The following is a 17,265-nucleotide window of genomic DNA, read 5'->3' on the forward strand; positions in this document are numbered from 1 at the left end:
AGAAAATAAAGGTGTTGTGTCCATCTACAACTAAAAAAAATTTTTTTTTAAAACAATTTGTTGCTAGTATGGATGTTCTACAAATAATATTAAAGGAAGTCTTTCAGGCTACACTGAAACACTAGAGAGTCACTTAAATCCACATTAAGAAATAAAGAGGACCTGTAAAGGAAACTGCATAGATAAAAGATAATACAAATATGTTTAGTTTGAAGCTTTGTTTTTCCTCTTATCTGATTTAAAAGAAAATGGCATACCATAAAACTAAGTTGATGGGCTCATAATGTATAAAATGTAATTTTTATGACAATAGTAGGACAAAGGAATGTAGAAGGGAATAGTTATACTGGAGTAAGATTTTTGTATACTATTTAAATTAAAATGATGTAAAGGAAGGAAGAATAGAGCTATATGGAATGTTTTTGCATACCATTTTAAAGTTATATAAATTCATACTACATTGTTTTAAAGTGAAACATTAGTTATAATCCCTAGGCAATCACCAAGAAAACTTAAAATATATACAGTTGTTGGGCATGGTGGCGCACACCTATAATCCCAGCTACTTGGGAGACTGAAGCAGAAGGATCAAAAATTCAAGGCTAGTTTAAGCAACTTAGTGAGACCCTAACCCAAAATAAAAAGTAAAAAGGGCTAGGGGGGGTGTAGCTCAGTGGTAAAGGACTTGCCTTGCAAGTGAAAGGTTCTGGGTTCAATCCCTACCACTGAAAAATACACACACACACACAGAGAGAGAGAAAGAGAGAGAGAGAGAAACAATTGAAATGATATACTAGAAAATATCTATTTAATACAGAAGAAGGAAGCAATGGAAGAACAGAGAGCCAGAGAAGCCATAATATATACAGAAAACTAGAAAAATTGCAGGCATAAATCCATCTCATCAACAGTTACATTAAATACAAATGGATTAAGCATTACAATCAAAAGAAAGAGATTAGCAGAAATGGTTTAAAAAACATGAAGCAACTATATGGTGTCTGCAAGATACTCATTTCAAAAACACAAATAAGTTGGAAAGAAAAATATGGGAAAAGACATACCACACAAAGTAGTAACAAAAAGAGAGTTGAAGTGGCTATATTAATATCAGACAAAATAGATTTTAAGATAAGAATTCTTACTAGAGACAAATCATATTTTGTAATGATGAAAGAATCAATCTTTCAGGGAAACATACATTTACAAAAACCTATGTACCCAACAACCCACCAAAAAATACATGAAGCAAAAACTTACAGAACTAAAGAGGGAAATAGAAAATTCAACAATAATATCTGGAGACTTCAGAACTTCACTTCTAATGATAGGACAATTTATAATGTAAACAAAGAGAGCTGAGTGGACTGTCTTTATTGATCTGGGCTTGTGGTCAACTAGAAGTTAGGTTCTATAATCTGGGACTATCTTATTCACATTTCTGGTATTGGTGTGCTGTTGGCCAGGGAACAGCAGCAGCTGAGTCAGGTGTCTGTGATCATCCAGCAGGCCTTCCTGGGCTTCTTGGAAAAGGAAAAAAAGAGATAAATATTCTAATACATGAAATGACCTAAATGGGGACAAGGACCCTAGTGAAAGAACTCAAAATATCAAGAAGGTGACCTGGGCGGGGTGCAGTGGCATACACCTGTAATCTCAGGGACTTGGGAGGCTGAGGCAGGAGGAACATGAGTTCAAACCCAGCCTCAGCAATTTAGCAAGACTCTTAGTAATTTAGCAAGGCCCTGTCTCAAAATAAAAAACACTAAAAGGGCTGATGATGTGGTTCAGTGGCCAAGCACCCCTGGGTCCAATCCCCAGTAACAAAAACAACCTGAGAAGGTGACCTGGTCCTGGTCCAAGGAGACAGGATGAGTTTGTTGGGAATCCACTGGTCATGAGGAACCTTAGGTCACTGAATGATATCAATTCTGCTTCTAATTATGACTAAGCAAGATCCTACTGGACTCACTCTCACACAGAAAACAACCATAAAATCTAGATGTGATTTTTTAAAAAAGCTCCCTGAATGCAACGGACAGTAAGGGGAGGGCACGTTCTGGAGGAAGGAAGCCATGAAGTGCATTTCCATTTTTTGCAAGGATCACATGCAGTCAGAGGAGGAGCAGTATGATGGGAGTACTGGTAGGGGAAAAAAAGTCTTTCTGGCCTGGGAAACCAGAACAGTGAAGTCCAGGAAACTACAGACTGACCAAGGAGATGGAAAAGTGAGAATGGGATCCCAAAAGGAAAAGAGAAAAAAAAAAAAAAGGATGATACTCAAGTCACATAATGCATGGAACAATCCAAAGCACTTCAACAAACAACAAAGTATCTGAACTGAGATTGAGCTACCACTAAAAGAAACAGTTCATAGTTCTATTCTAAGATAATCATCTGCCAAATAAATCGACCACAATCAAAAACTATGGAAAACCTTCTCAAGAGAAAAAAAAAATCAACTCTAAGAAGTATTCAAATAAGCCAACAAATGGCAGGAAAAGCAAAGAAAAGGGAAGACAAATTTAAAAAGAAATAATAAAACGGTAGATGCAAAATCATCACCACCAATAATTACAGTCAGTGCTAGTGAAAAAAATTCCAATTAAATGGCAGAAATTGACAAAATTTATTTAAGAAGTAAGACATAGCTATATGCTATCCAAAAGAGATGAATTTTGAATATAAGGTCACAGAGATTGAAAATACATGGATAAAAATGATCTACAGAGGTTGGGTTGTGGCTAAGCGGTAGAGTGCTCGTCTAGCACATGCAAGGCCCTGGGTTTGATCCTCAGCACCATATAAAAATAAATAAATAAAATAAAGGTATTGTGTACAACTACAACTAAAAAATAAATATTTTAAAAAATGATCTAGAGGGGCTGGGGTTGTAGCTCAGCGGTAGAGCACTTGGCTCGCACATGTGAGGCACTAGATTCTATCTTCAGCACCACATAAAAATAAATAAAATATTGTGTTCATCTACAATTAAATTTTTTTTTTAAAAAAAATGATCTATAGAGTAAAAGACAAAGAGTAAGTAGAAGAAGGCTAGAGTACTTAATATGAGACAAATAATTTTAAGACAAATATTACTACCAGAGAGATTCTTTATCATCATCTTTCATGAAAATAAAATGATCAATGTATCAAGACATAATAATATGTTATATGTATACATTAATAGTATGGACCTTGAAATATAGAAGCAAGTCTGGCGTTGTGGCGCACACCTATAATCCATGCAACTCCGGAGGCTGAGGTAAGAGGATCACAAGTTCAAAGCCAGCCTCAGCAACTTAGTGAGGCCCTAAACAACTTAGTGAGACCCTGTCTCAAAATAAAAAATAAAAAGGGCCAGGCTTGGTGTCCCAATGACTCAGGAATCTGAGACAGGAGGATTGCAAGTTCAAAGCCAGCTTCAGCAACGGCAAGGCACTAGGCAAACTCAGTGAGACTCTATAGGGCTGGGGATGCGGCTCAGTGGTCAAGTGCCCCTGAGTTCAATCCCTGGTACTACTACTACTACTACTACTACTACTACTACTACTAATAATAATAATAATAATAATAATAAAATGAAAAATTAAAAAGGACTGGGGATGTTGTTCTGTTGTTAAATGCCCCTGGGTCCAATTCCTGGTACAAAAAAATAAGTAAGTGAATAAACAAATAAATGTAAACAAAAAACCCTATTTAAAAAAAGAAAATACATAAAGCAAAACTGACAGTATTGGTGTACATGGTTGGCATATCTGTAATCCCAGTAACTTGGAAGGCTGAGGCAGGAAGATCACAAGTTCAAGGACAGACTGGGCAATTTAGTGAGACACTGTCTCAAAATAAAAAATAAAAAGGGCTGGGAATGTAGCTCAGTGGTAGGGTGCCCAGTACCAGAAAAAAGTAAAATTAATAATATTAAGGTGTTAAATAGAAAATTTCAAAATCTTAGTTGGAGACGTTAACTTTTTATTGCAGCAATTGATAGAATAACTAGGCAAATAAGTCAGCAAAGACACAGAAGTTCATATGAACATTAGCAATCATCTTGACTTAACTGATATCTACAGGACTATACCTGACAACCACAAAATTTATATTCTTTTCAAGTACTATGGTAGACCCTCCAGTATAAACTATATGCTAGGCAATAAAACAAGCCTCAGTAAATTTTTTTTACTGATAAATTTTTTTACTCTTTATGACAATTCATAAGGAAATTTTGATATTTCACAAAGGATATGTTGTTTGAATGTAATGAAATCAAACTAGAAATCAGCAATAACAAAATAACTAAGAAAATACCAATATTTGGAGATTAAACAGCATTTATTAAAAATACCAAGGATTGAACCCAGGGGATGCTTAACCACTAAGCCATGTCCCTAGCCCTTTTTTTGTTTTTGTTTTTTTAATTTTGAGACAGGGCCTCACTAAGTTGCTGGGACTGGCTCTAAACTTGCAATCTTCCTGCCTGCCTCAGCCTCCTGAGCTGCTGGGATTATAGGCATGCACCACCATGCCCAGCTAAACAACAAATTTCTAAATAATCCATGGATCAAAAAGGTTCTTAGAATGAAAATCAGAAAATATTCTTAACTGAATTATAATGAAAATATTATGTTAAAACTTGTGGAATGGCTTGGGGACATAGCTATGTTGGTAAAGAATGCTTGTTTCACATGTACAAGACCCTGGGTTCAATCCCCAGCACCACAAAAAAAAAAAAAAATCTATTGGCCAAATTATATTGTTGTATTATGTGCTTGTATAATATGTAACAACAAATCCCATTATTACCTACAACAATATTCAAAAAAAATTGTGAAAAGAAAAAAAATCTGGGAATAAATAAAAACAAAACATATGTAAGCCTGAACTGTAAAAACTACACAAAGCTACAAAGGGAAATAATAGAAGGCATAATAACATGTTCACAAATTGGAACACTCAAGAATGTTAAGATGGCAGTTCTCTCCAAATTTATCTAAAATTTCAATGCAATAATTTTAACTTCCCAGTAGACTTTTTAAGAAATCAAGTCTGCAACTTTATATAGAAATGTGAAAACATAGAATAGCAAATATAACTGAGAAAAAAAATGAACAAGGTTACAATACCTGATGTTAGACTTTCTGTAAATCTGCAATAACTAAGGCATCATGGTTAGGGCATAAGAATAAATACATAGATCAATGGACTACAACAGAAAATTCAATAATAGTCTATAGGGTCAAATGGCTGGATAGTCCCCAACTTACTTACAATGGTTTAACTTATGATTTTTCAACTTTCTAATGGTACAAAAGTGATATAAATTTGGTAGAAAACAAACTTGGAAATTTGAATTTTGATCTTGTCCCAGGCTAGCAGGAATGGGCTGCAGACCCATGTGCACAAAACAAAGATCATGCAGTAGGGATCATGCAGTAGGATGCCATCTAATGAAGCTGAGCAGGGGCAGTACACCACAGTTCTTATCAGCACACAATCACAAGTGTCTAACCGTCTGCAGTGTGTTGTACAGTGTAGCTAGTGTTTTTTTATATAGAAACTTAATAAATTACATTAGATAGTCAACATTCTATTATACAACAGGATTTAATGTTAGATAATTTTGTCCAACTTAGACCAATGTTTAAGCGTTAAGAGCACATTTAAGGGAGGGTAAGCTAATCTATGATGTCTGGTAGATTAGGTGTATTAAATACATTTTTGATTCATGCTGTTTTCAACCTAGGATGGGTTTATTGTGACATAGCCCTAGTGTAAGTCAAGAAGCATTTATGTGCCCAAAACAAAGATAACAAAGCAGGCACAGTACACCCATAGTCCCAGCTACTTGAGAGTCTGAGACAGATCACTTGAGCCCAGGAGTTTGAGAACAGCCTGGGCAACAAAATGAGGACAAAAAGAAAAAAAAAAAAAAAAAAAAAGTAACAACTCAAGCCTTTCAGTATTCAAGAAAATATAGATAATTACAGTGATTTATTAAAAATATGAAATATCCCTGATTAAATAACATTCTGAAAACAAGTAGGTACTGACAAAATAAAATTAATTAATTTTAAATTTAAGGAGAGAAACATGACCTCTGTACCCCATCCAAAACATCTGCCCAAAAAAGGACGTCAAACAATCCAAATAACTAGAAGGAATCCTATCAAGAGGGTGAGAGAAAAAAATAAAATTCCAAACATACAGAAAAAGAATTAAACTTGGAAAGAGAAAGCATATTTCCAAAGCATTAAAAAGGAATCCAGTCACCAGCATACAAGCTCAATGAAGTCATTCATTCTACATTTTGCTAAAGTACAGATTATTTTACTAATACCTGTACTGAATCAATAAATATTACACTGAACTACAAAAGATTCTGTGAAATTCAATAAACTTCTACCTTTGGCCATTTGGGATTGAGAAGCCGGGCTTTGATTGCGTCATCCAGTGCCTTGTCATACTGCTGGATTTTCATGTAGGCTGCAGATCTATTGCTGTATAAAATGCAGTTCTGAGGGTCAACAGCCAGGGCTTCATTGTACAGGACAATAGCTGTGTGGAAATCGCCATCGTGACAAGCCTGGTTACTCTGACGAACTTTCTCAACAAATTCAGCTTTGCTCAGTACTGGTTCATCAGGACTTCTCCGGCCAATAGTCTTAGCACCAAAAAGAGAAATCTACAAACAAAGAAATTGTCAAACACAGTTCAGATAATCCAGTCAAGTTCCTTGTTTGAACCTCAATAAAACATGGATATTCTTCCCAATCTGCTTTACATTATACTTGACTTTTGTCCCCTGAAATATAGTAAATTTTCCATGAAGCAGCCAACACAGTGCCTTGAATACATACATATATTTGTGTAACAGTTATATACATTCATATTTGTATGAATATTTGTACAAATTTATTGACTTGACAGGATGGAGGAATGAATGGGTTGAATGAATGAATAAATAAATAAATGCAAAAAAAAAACTGAGGTTTTCCTTAGCAATTTAAAGTTAACTAGGGAAAAACCAAAATAAAAACGTACATAGACAACATGATTTCAACATGTTAAGATCGTTCTACTTCAAAAAATAATGAAAGCATAAAATCAAAATACTAACAATGCTAAGCTGTTACTTACTTGATGTAACATTATGGAGCATTTTTTACTTTCTTAAATTTTCTTTCCTATCCAAATGTAAATAATGAGTACATGCAAGTTTAAAAAAAATTAAAGTATCTTAATGTACGATTCAATCTTTTTGGACTGGCAAATTTGGTAACTGAATTTGACTACTACCATGAAATTTCAGCATCAGATTAGGGAGACCACACACAAAAAATTCAGCTGTGAAGTATATCCTGCAATCTGAGATCTGTTTTTCAAAATCCCTAAATTTTCTGTGATTTGATAACAGTGACCTTAAAACCAAAGAGAGTGAATGAGTCGAGTTTTAATTCATTTTTAAAACTGCATTAAGTTTAAAGAGAAGAAATTTAACACAATAGTATCAGGAGAGATATTTCATAATTCTAAGCAAACCTGACCTAAGCAAAAATATTTTTTTAAAAAAGTATAATTTTCTACCCCATGTCTTCATTTAAGACCAAGTTCAATACTGTCCTTCAAAAGAGGATGAATCTGGGTCTGGGGGTTGTGGCTCAGTGGTGGAGCGCCTGCCTAGCACATGTGAGGCACTGGGTTCAATCCTCAGTACCAAACAATACATAAATAAAAGAAAGGTATTGTGTCCATCCAAGTGTGTGAGTGTGTGAGTGAGTGAGTGTGTGTGTGTGTGTGTGTGTGCGTGTGAATTTAAAAAGAGGATGAATCTGATTTGATATAGTACGCCAATGTACACAACATAATAGATTCCTCACCAAAATGTCTATACTAAAAAGAACAATTTCCACAAAGACAGATCTAATCTACATTTGTGACCATTGTTCTTCTCCTCATAAGGATAGTATATCCTAGACTTTCAGGATAATTCAAATTGCTAAAATATTCTAGAAGTTTCAAATATCTGTGTTTAAGGTATATCCTTCAACTTCCTCACACTGGAAGTAGCTAATCAATGATGTATTATTAAAGGTTTTTTAAAAATAATGATCATGAAACATATTGTTTGAAAGTGAATGAACTATGTAATGTTTACTAAACAATAAGGATTTCCCTAAACAGTTTTGATTTTTAATTACTTTATCCCATCGTCAAATCAATGTACAAGACATTGAATACATGTAAAACTGATTTCACTTGGAAAATACAATCATCGTGACTTTGCTTAAGGCCAGAATTAGCCACAAGTTGTAGAAATAAATTCTATTTCTGGGTATCTAAAAAATAACTAGCAAGAGGTCATGAAGATTTTCCCCTATGTTTTCTTCTAGGAGTTTTAGGGTTGAAAGCCTTAGTCTAAATCATCAATCATTTGAGTTGATTTTTGTTTTTGTGTTTATTTTGGTTTTGATACGGGGGATTGAACCCAGGGCTGCTTTATTACTGAGCTACATCCCCAGTCCTTTCAACTTTTTTATTTTTGATCTTGCTAAGTTGCTGAGGGCTCACCAAGTTGCTGAGGCTGACCTTGAACTTTCCATCCTCCTGCCTCAGCCCCTCAAATCACTGGGATTATAGACAAATCCCCATATCCAGCTTGAATTGATTTTTGTACATGGTGTAAGATAAGGATTCAATTTCTCTTTCTTCTTTTTGGCCTGTGGATATCCAGTTTTCCCAGCACCATTTATTGTAGACCATCCTTTCCCCATTGTGTATGAATGTAAAATAAATTGTTATAACTATGGTTTATATGAGCCTTATGATAATCACAAAGCAAAAACCTATAGTAGGTATACAAAAGTTAAAGGAATCAAAGCATACTAAAGAAAATCATCAAATCACAAAAGCAGATAGTGAGAGGAAGAACAAAAGATCTACAAAAGGGCAAGAAAACAACTAACAATACCAAGTTCTTTACCTAACAATAATTATTTTTGATGTCAATGCATTAAATTTTCAAATCAAAACACAGAGTTGTTGAGCAAGTAAAAAGACAAAATCCAACTGTAGGCTGCCCACAAGAGACTCACTCCAGCTTTAAATACAGACTGAAAAGTAAAAACAGAGAAAAAGATATTCCACACAAATGAAAAACAAAAGAGAGCAGCGACTGCTATACAGACAGCAGCAATCATAGACTAAGTCAAAAACTGTTACTGGAAGCAGGGCGCACATTGGGGTCCCAATGGCCCAGAAGGCTAAGGCAGGAAGATCACAAGTTTGAGGAAAGCCTCAGCAACTCTGTGAGACGCTCAGCAACTTCGCAAGATTTTGCCTCAGAATAAAAAATAAAAAGGGCTGTAATTTGGTTCAGTAGTAAAGCCTCTGGGTTCAATAATACCCAGTACTCTTCCTTGGACCCTCCAAAAATAAAAGTAACCGGAGACAAGGTGTTATGGTTTGGATGTGAGGTATGCCCCAAAAGCTCATGTGGGAGACAATACAAGAGAGTTCAAAGGGGAAATGATTGGGTTGTGAGAGCCTTAACCCAATCAGTGAATTTATCCCTGATGGCTGGAGGCAGACAGGGTGTGGCCTTGGGGTATATATTTGTATTTGTCAAGTGGAGATCTCCATGCTGCCTCAACATCATGTGAGCTGCTTCCCTCTGTCACACTCTTCTGCCATGGTGTTCTGCCTCACCTCAAGCCCTGAGGAAGAGAGCTGGCTGTCTATGAACTAAGACCTCTGAAACTGTGAGCCCTAAAATGAACTTTTCCTCCTTTACAATTGTTCTAGACGAATCTTTTAGTCACAGCAGCAAAAAAGCTGACTAAAATACAAGGTTATTATGTAATGATAAAAGAGTCAACTCACCATGAGTGTATAATAATTATAAATATATATGCACCCAACATCAGGGCCCCAAGATATATAAAGCAAATATTAACATTTAAAGAGGAAATAAACAGCAATGAAAAAATAGTAGGGGATTTTAATACCTCACTTTTAATAATGGACAGATCACCTGACAGAAATCAATAAGGAAAATGTTAGATTTGAACTATACCTTAGACCAAATGACCTAACAGACATATAAAATATTCCATCCAAGAACAGCAGAGTACACATCTACTGTTAAAAATATTAATGCAAATGATGTAGGAAAAAAACTTTCCACTTTTATATCAAAAATATAGGTCAATAAAAGAATTAAATTTTAAAATAAAATTATAAAAGTTGCAATAGGGAAAAAATTTAAATATTAAAAAATGTTTTTAAGCTGCCTACAGAGTTATTGTGTCCCAGCAGATTGGTGGCATGCCCCAAATCCTTGGGGGTTAGTACAGAAATGCCATCAGGCCTAATTCACTGAGACATGAATTCAATCATGGTGAAATTGGAAACTGTTAAGCTTTTTGCAAGCAGATTTTGTAATATGTGTCTGTGTGCAGCCTTTCTCCTCAGTCAGAGGGGTTTTACTTACCATGAGTTGTACCCTCCCCTCTCTCCAGCTCTAGTCCCACCTTTCCAAGACCTAGCTATTTCTACCTCAGTGGGTAAGTCATTTACCACTCTGTGCCTCAGTTTACTCAGTAGTTTACCATTAGACTGTGACTCCTTGAGGGACTTTGTCATAATCATTATTATATCCCAGCACCTTGCACCATGCCTGGCCCATGGGAAGTGCTCAGTGAATGTCTGACAGATCAGTGAGTGCATGATTGCAGAATGAGGTGGATAAAACCTGGCTTGTCTGTCACACAGGATTCTGTGAGCATCTGAAGCCTCTCTTGCTTTCAAGGAAAAAAATTGAAGCAACTTGAAATTAAGACCGTGTATAAAAAGATTTACAATAGGGATCCAAAATCAAAATATTACAAAATAGTGGATTCACATACTCTGAGCTCAGCAGCTTTGCCAATCCTGACCTCTGCTGGACACCAGCTCCTCCCCCCACAGTCCCTGCTTTTTAATTTCTATATGCTTGGGGACTGCTAGCCTTGAGGCATCTTCTCCCTCTGACTTAGACAAAAAGTTGTCTTTTGAAATCAGCCAAAGAAAAGCTACAGGGGGCACTGGTCACTGGACTAGTTGGTGATATGGTTTGACAAGATAGGGAACACAGGAGGAACAGCAAGGGTGGGATAAAAATTTCAAAAAAGTTGTGGACATGAAAGTGAGAATTCAGGCAGGAGGTTGTATATGTGTAGGTCAGGTGCTCTTGGAAAGATCTGAGCTCTGTGTAGTAGATTGGGCAGATATTAGTTGACACGTGATCTTGTAAATCATGAGAGTAGAAGAGGTCATCTAAGGAGAATGTAAAGAGGAGAGGCCCAGGAACAGCTGTGTTTAAGGGGAATACAGAAGAAAGAGCCTTTCCTGAGAAGAAATAACAGGGAAATAAAACTAAAGGAGATAGTGTCCCAAAACCAAGGAAGCATTGCCAAAGGTGAGCAGCAATTCCTGACTTGTGAAATGTGATGAATGTTCTGCCTTATACATTGTTCTGAGGGTAAAATGAAATCATGTCAGCAAAAGTCTTATGTAAATTGTAAATGTGTTACATAAATGAAGTAGCTCCGCCACTCCAAAAAAAAAAAAAAAATGTTTTTAAAAAGTTCCAGCAGGAAATATGGAAGAAATTTTTATTACACAGAACCGTGGAAGGTCTAAGTACAACACAAAAAATAACAAAAAAACATAAAAGACCAATACATATAATAATATAAAATAGTTATCTGCATGAAAAAAATAGGTTTAAAAAAAGACCAAAAAGATGAGTAACAAATCAACTTTTTTGGTTTTGTTGGTGCTGGAAATTAAACCCAGGGCCTTATACATGCTAGGAAAACATTTTACCAATTGAGCTATAATCTCAGACCCAACAAATCAACTTGTTAAAAAAAACAACACATAAAGCTGGGCTTGGTGGCACATGCCTACAATCCCACTGACTCAAGAGGCTGAGGCAGGAGGATTGCAAGTTTGAGGACGGCCTCAGCAATTTAGCAAAGATCTACACAATTTAGCAAAACTCGGTCTCAAAAAAAATTAAAAGGGGGGCTGGGGTTGTGGCTCAGCAGCAGAGCGCTCACCTAGCATGTGCGAGTCCTGGGTTCGATCCTCAGCACCACATAAAAATAAACAAGATAAATTGTGTACAAATAAAAAATATTTTTAAAAATTTTTTTTAAATAAAAAGGGTTGAAGATGGTTCGCTGATTAAGTGCCCCTGGGTTCAATTCCCTATACTTAAAAGAAGAAAAAAATAATAAGTAACACATGATAAAGGGCTAGTTTCTTTTATATAGAAAAGACCCCTACAAATCAATGAGAAAAAAGAATCCAATGAGAAAATGGCTAAAGGGTATGAACAGACAGATCAAAAATAAAGAAAGAAAAAAAGGGAGGGAGGAGGAAGGAAGGAAAGAGGAAAGAAAGAAATACATAAGGCTTTTAAACATATTTTTTAAAAATGTATGATCTCAATTTAAAAAATAAATTAAATATCAATGATAGTATATTTTAGCCCTCCTACTAATAAAAAATATTAACAATATACTTTGTTGCTAAGGAGTAAGGAAAAAGTTACATTCACATAACTGGTGGAAGTACAACTGAATATAATTTCTTAAAAGAACAATTTATAATACCTATAAAACGTAAAAGTTGCATATCCTGTGAAGTCTAGAAATTTTTCCACTTCTAAAAATTTATACTATAGAAACACCTGTATATACTAAGTCATCCAGACAAGAATATTTATACAGCATTTAACATGAGGTTAGAAATAACCTGAATGTTAGAAAGTAGAAAAATGGAAAACTTTTAATAGATCCATATAGTTGACACTGTTATGGTTTGGATATGAGGTGTCCCCCAAAAGCTCCTGTGTTAATGCAGGAACGTTTGAAGGTGAAGTGATCGGATTGAGAAAGCTGTAATCTAGTCAGTACATCCTAGTTTAAAAGGACTAATTGGGTGATTAAGCATAGGCAGGTGGAGCATGACCGGAAGAGACAGGTCACTGGGAGTGTACCCTAGAAGGGTTCATATTCTCTGACACCTCTTCCTATCTCTTTCTGCTTCCTGGCCACCATGAGTGGAGCAGCACTCCTCCTCCTCACCCTTGGGCCTCACCTTGGGCCCAGAGCAATGGAGTCAGCCAACCATGAACCAAAACTTTTCAAGGCTGGGGTTGTGGCTCAGAGGTAGAGTAGAGGCACTGGGTTCTAACCTCAGCACCACATAAATATAAAATTCAGATATTGTGCCCGCCTACAACTAAAAAATATTTTTAAAATAAAATAATCTTTTCCTTCTCTAATTGTTCTAGCCAGGTATTTGGTCACAGCATCAAAAAGCTGACTAACCTAGATACTATGAATCCAATCCAATGAATGAGGCAGGTTTTATTTATGGATATGGAAAGAAAAAAAATCAAGATGCAGAAAGGATGTTTAGAATAAGTTATATTTCATGAAAAATTGGAAGTAAATAATGTACACCAGTATACACATTTATGTGCTTAAACAAACATGGATTAAATAGACCAGAAACAATAAACTACTAGACTGCCTCAAAAGAGAATTATTAGAAGACTGAATAGCAGGGTGAAAGGAGACTCTACTTTTGTTTATCTGATATTTCAATAGATGCATGTATTACCTACTTTCTTTAAAATATAAAATCATTCTGAAAACAGAGCATAGCTGGCTTTTTTATTTATCAGTGTACTCATATAGAAGTGTAAGATCTGTTCATTCTCTTAAGAGTATCTGGCTGAGACACTTGCCTTTGGATTTTGGCCCAGAGCTGAACAAGACTAGAGAAAGGGCTTTCATTTTCTAAATCACACAAAGTCACTCTCCACTCACAAGTTAGTCTGCCTAGGGAATAGGCCATTTTCAAATTCACACAAAAGCACCATATGGGTCAATAAAGGTCATATGTTAGTTATCTACTATTAAAACAAAACAGGCGGGCCTAGGATTGTGGCTCAGTGGCAGAGTACTCGCCTAGCATGTGCGAGGCCCTGGGTTCGCCTTGGCACCACATTAAAAAAAAAATAAAGGTAACGTGTCCAACTACAACTAAAAAATAAATATTTTTTTAAAAAAATTTTTTAATTAAAAAAAAAAAACAGGCCAGGTGCAGTGGTAGTCCTAGTTACTCAAAAGAGGCCAAGGCAGGAGCAGGAGGACAGCTTGAGCCCAAGAGTCGAGGCCAGCCTAGCAGGGCCCTATCAAAAAACATTTTTTAAAGCCAGGTGCAGTAGCATACACCTGTGATCCCATTGACTTGTAAGGTTAAGGCAGGAAAATCTCAAGTTCAAGGCCAGCTTGGGGAACTTGGCAAGACCCTCAAAATAAAAAATAAAAGGGGCTGGGAATGTAGCTCAGTGAAAGAGCAACCCTGGGTTCAATCCCCACAAGATAAAAAAGAGAGAGAGATGACATGTACAAATTTCACTAGAGAATTGACCACGGAATAAAGAATTCAATGTACCTTGCTAAACTAAAATATATAATACCAGAAATTAAAAACTATATGAATGGATTTAGATTTAGCAAGATTTTATGCAACAGGATTAATAAAGTAGAAGACAGGTCCATAGAAAATACCCAAACTGAACCACAGAAAATAAAAAGAGAGTGGGTAAGATGAGCATACTAAAGACATAAGTAACATGCTCAAGAAAGAGGTGTAATACATATATGACTGAAATTCTGGAAAGAACGGAGAGACAAGGTAGTAGAACACTGTTTGAGTATCTTTTTTAATGTTTTTATTAGTGCATTAAGGTTATACATAATGGAGTTCATTTTGACATAATACATGCATAAACTCTGAATAACTTGTGACCAAAAATTTTCTAAAACTGATGAAAGACAACAACTTTAAAGCAATATTGAACACATTGCTTTAAGAATTTCATCCAACCCCAAGATAACACAAAGAAAATCACCACTGCACACGTCACAGTCAAACTGCTAAAACACAAAAATAGAGAAAATATTAAAGCCGGGGGAGATGCATTTCCTTCAAATAAGCTATAAGCTGTGTACTCAACAGAAAAGATGGAAACTGAAACAGGACCTAACCTAAAATTCTATACCCAGAGAAAATATTCTTCAAAAACAAAGGTGAAATAGGGACACTTACACATTGTTGGTAGGATACACAATAGTGCAACTGCTGTGGAAACCACCTTGGCAAGTCCTCAAAAGATAAAAGTTATCTTATGACCTATTAAGTGTACTCCAGGACATCTACTGAAATGAACTGAAAATATAAACTACATAAAAACTAGTAGCCAGGTGCGGTGGTGCATGCTTATAATCCCAGCATTTCGGGAGGCAGAAGCAGGAGGATTGCAAATTCAAAGACAGTCTCAGCAACTTAGCAACTCGGCAAAGATACTGTTTCTAAATAAAATATTTAAAAAGGGCCAGGGATGTGGCTCAGTGGTTAAACACCCCTGGGTTCAATCCCTAGTATCAAAAAAAAAACTAGTACACAAATGTTGAGAGACATTACTTATAACAGTCAAAAAGTGAAAACAATCCAAATGTCCATCAACTGATGAATAAACAAAATGTGGCAAAACCATACAATGGAATATTAAATCAACCACAAAAAAATGAAATACCAATATATATTACAACATGTAACCCTGTAAATGTCAATGTGAAGTGGAAGAAGCTCTAGACACAAAGTATGCAGGACTGCACATATTCTATGATTCTCTTTGTGTTAAATATTCATAATAAACAAACCTACAGAGACAGAAGGCAGACTAGTAGTTGCCAGGGGTTAGCAAAAGGGAGAAATGGGGGCCCTGGGATTGTAGCTCAATGGTGGAGCGCTTGCCTAACACACGTGAGGCACTAGGTTCAATCCTCAGCACCACATAAAAAATAAATAAATAAAATAAAGATATTATGTCCACCTAAAACTAAAAATTTTTTTAAATATTTATTTTTTAGTTTTAGGTGGACACAACATCTTTAGTTTATTTTATGAGGTGCTGAAAATCGAACCCAGTGCCTCACGCATGCTAGGCAAGCGCGCCACCACTTGAGCCACATCCCAAGGCCCTAAAAAAACATTTTTAAAAAGGCAGGGGAGGAATGGGGAATGACTCCTAATGGCACAGAATTTCTTTTAAGAGTAAGCCAATGTTTTGGAATTAGATAGTGGTGATTGCTGTATATCACTGTGACTACACTAAAAACCACTGAACTGTACACTTTAACATGGGTGCATTTTGTGATATGTTAAATATATCTCAATTTTAAAAATAAAAGTAAAACAAAACTTGATGAATCAAAAACAGGAATTAACAGTAGGTCTACATTAAAAGAAATATTAAAATAAACAATGAAAGAAAACTATCCCAGGGAGAAACATGGAAATGATTAATACTAGAAAGAATAAATAAAAATGAATATCATATATGCAAAATAATAACTGTAATGTGAAGCTTAAAATATTTATAGCACAATAAGTAGGAGGTGGGAAATAGAGCTAAAGTTCTATATGGTTTCTCAAGCCTTAATATATAGGTAATCACTTGAGGACTGTGTTAAAAGGCAGATTCAGATTCAACACATTCACAGTGGGGCATGAGACTCTGCATTTTATAAAGTCCTGATGATGTAGAACTATATGCCACATTTTATCAAGGTTCTAAGGTTTTACCAGACCCAAGTAAAGAGTAAAATATTAATTTTATTAGACTATATTAAATCAAGGATTTGCATTGTAATATAATCAAGTCAAGGAAATTATGACTGAAAACGTAATTAGCAAGTTAACAGAAAAAATAATAAAATCATATTAAAACTTGATTCATCTAAAAGAAAGTGGAGTAGAAAAAAACAAACATTTTTTAAAAGGGGTTTGCCCTGCAGTGCAACCTAGCCAACAGTGAAAGAAAGATAATAAGATAGGTGGAGGTAGGGAATGGGTCAAATATGTTAAGAAATAAAACTTAAGGCCTTAGGTTAGGCAAATACTCCAGAGCTAGAATACAATAAGATTATTTTTTAATTTTTTTTTTTTTTAGTTGTAGATGGACACAATACCCATGTTTTATTATTTATTTTTTATGTGGTGCTGAGAATCTAACCCAGTGCCTCACACATGCTAGGCAAGCACTCTACCACTAAGCTATAACCCCAGACCCATAATAAGATTATTTATATGCCAGGTAAGCTCCTAGGCACTACAGAATAAAAATCCAGAGAAAAAACA

At 35.5% G+C, this 17,265-nt stretch overlaps 2 protein-coding genes across 4 annotated transcripts in view; one reads left to right on the top strand and one right to left on the bottom strand.

The window, feature by feature from the left end:
• LOC139706514 (tetratricopeptide repeat protein 28-like) overlaps positions 1–17,265 on the bottom strand; it is a 90,813-nt gene that overhangs the window by 50,632 nt on the left and 22,916 nt on the right. For 2 of the 3 annotated variants that reach the window (XM_071614826.1, XM_071614823.1), the window contains exon 2: positions 6,404–6,682. In XM_071614826.1, coding sequence (XP_071470927.1) covers positions 6,404–6,682 — 279 coding nt within the window. Of the gene's footprint in view, positions 1–1,389; positions 1,524–6,403; positions 6,683–17,265 lie in introns of those variants that run through there. The other variant, XM_071614832.1, reaches the window with a different exon arrangement.
• Lancl2 (LanC like glutathione S-transferase 2) overlaps positions 1–17,265 on the top strand; it is a 199,716-nt gene that overhangs the window by 15,499 nt on the left and 166,952 nt on the right. The gene's annotated exons all lie outside the window — the stretch shown is intronic.

This window comes from Marmota flaviventris, chromosome 1 (assembly GCF_047511675.1).
Source record: "Marmota flaviventris isolate mMarFla1 chromosome 1, mMarFla1.hap1, whole genome shotgun sequence".
NCBI classification, from domain to species: Eukaryota; Metazoa; Chordata; class Mammalia; order Rodentia; family Sciuridae; genus Marmota; species Marmota flaviventris.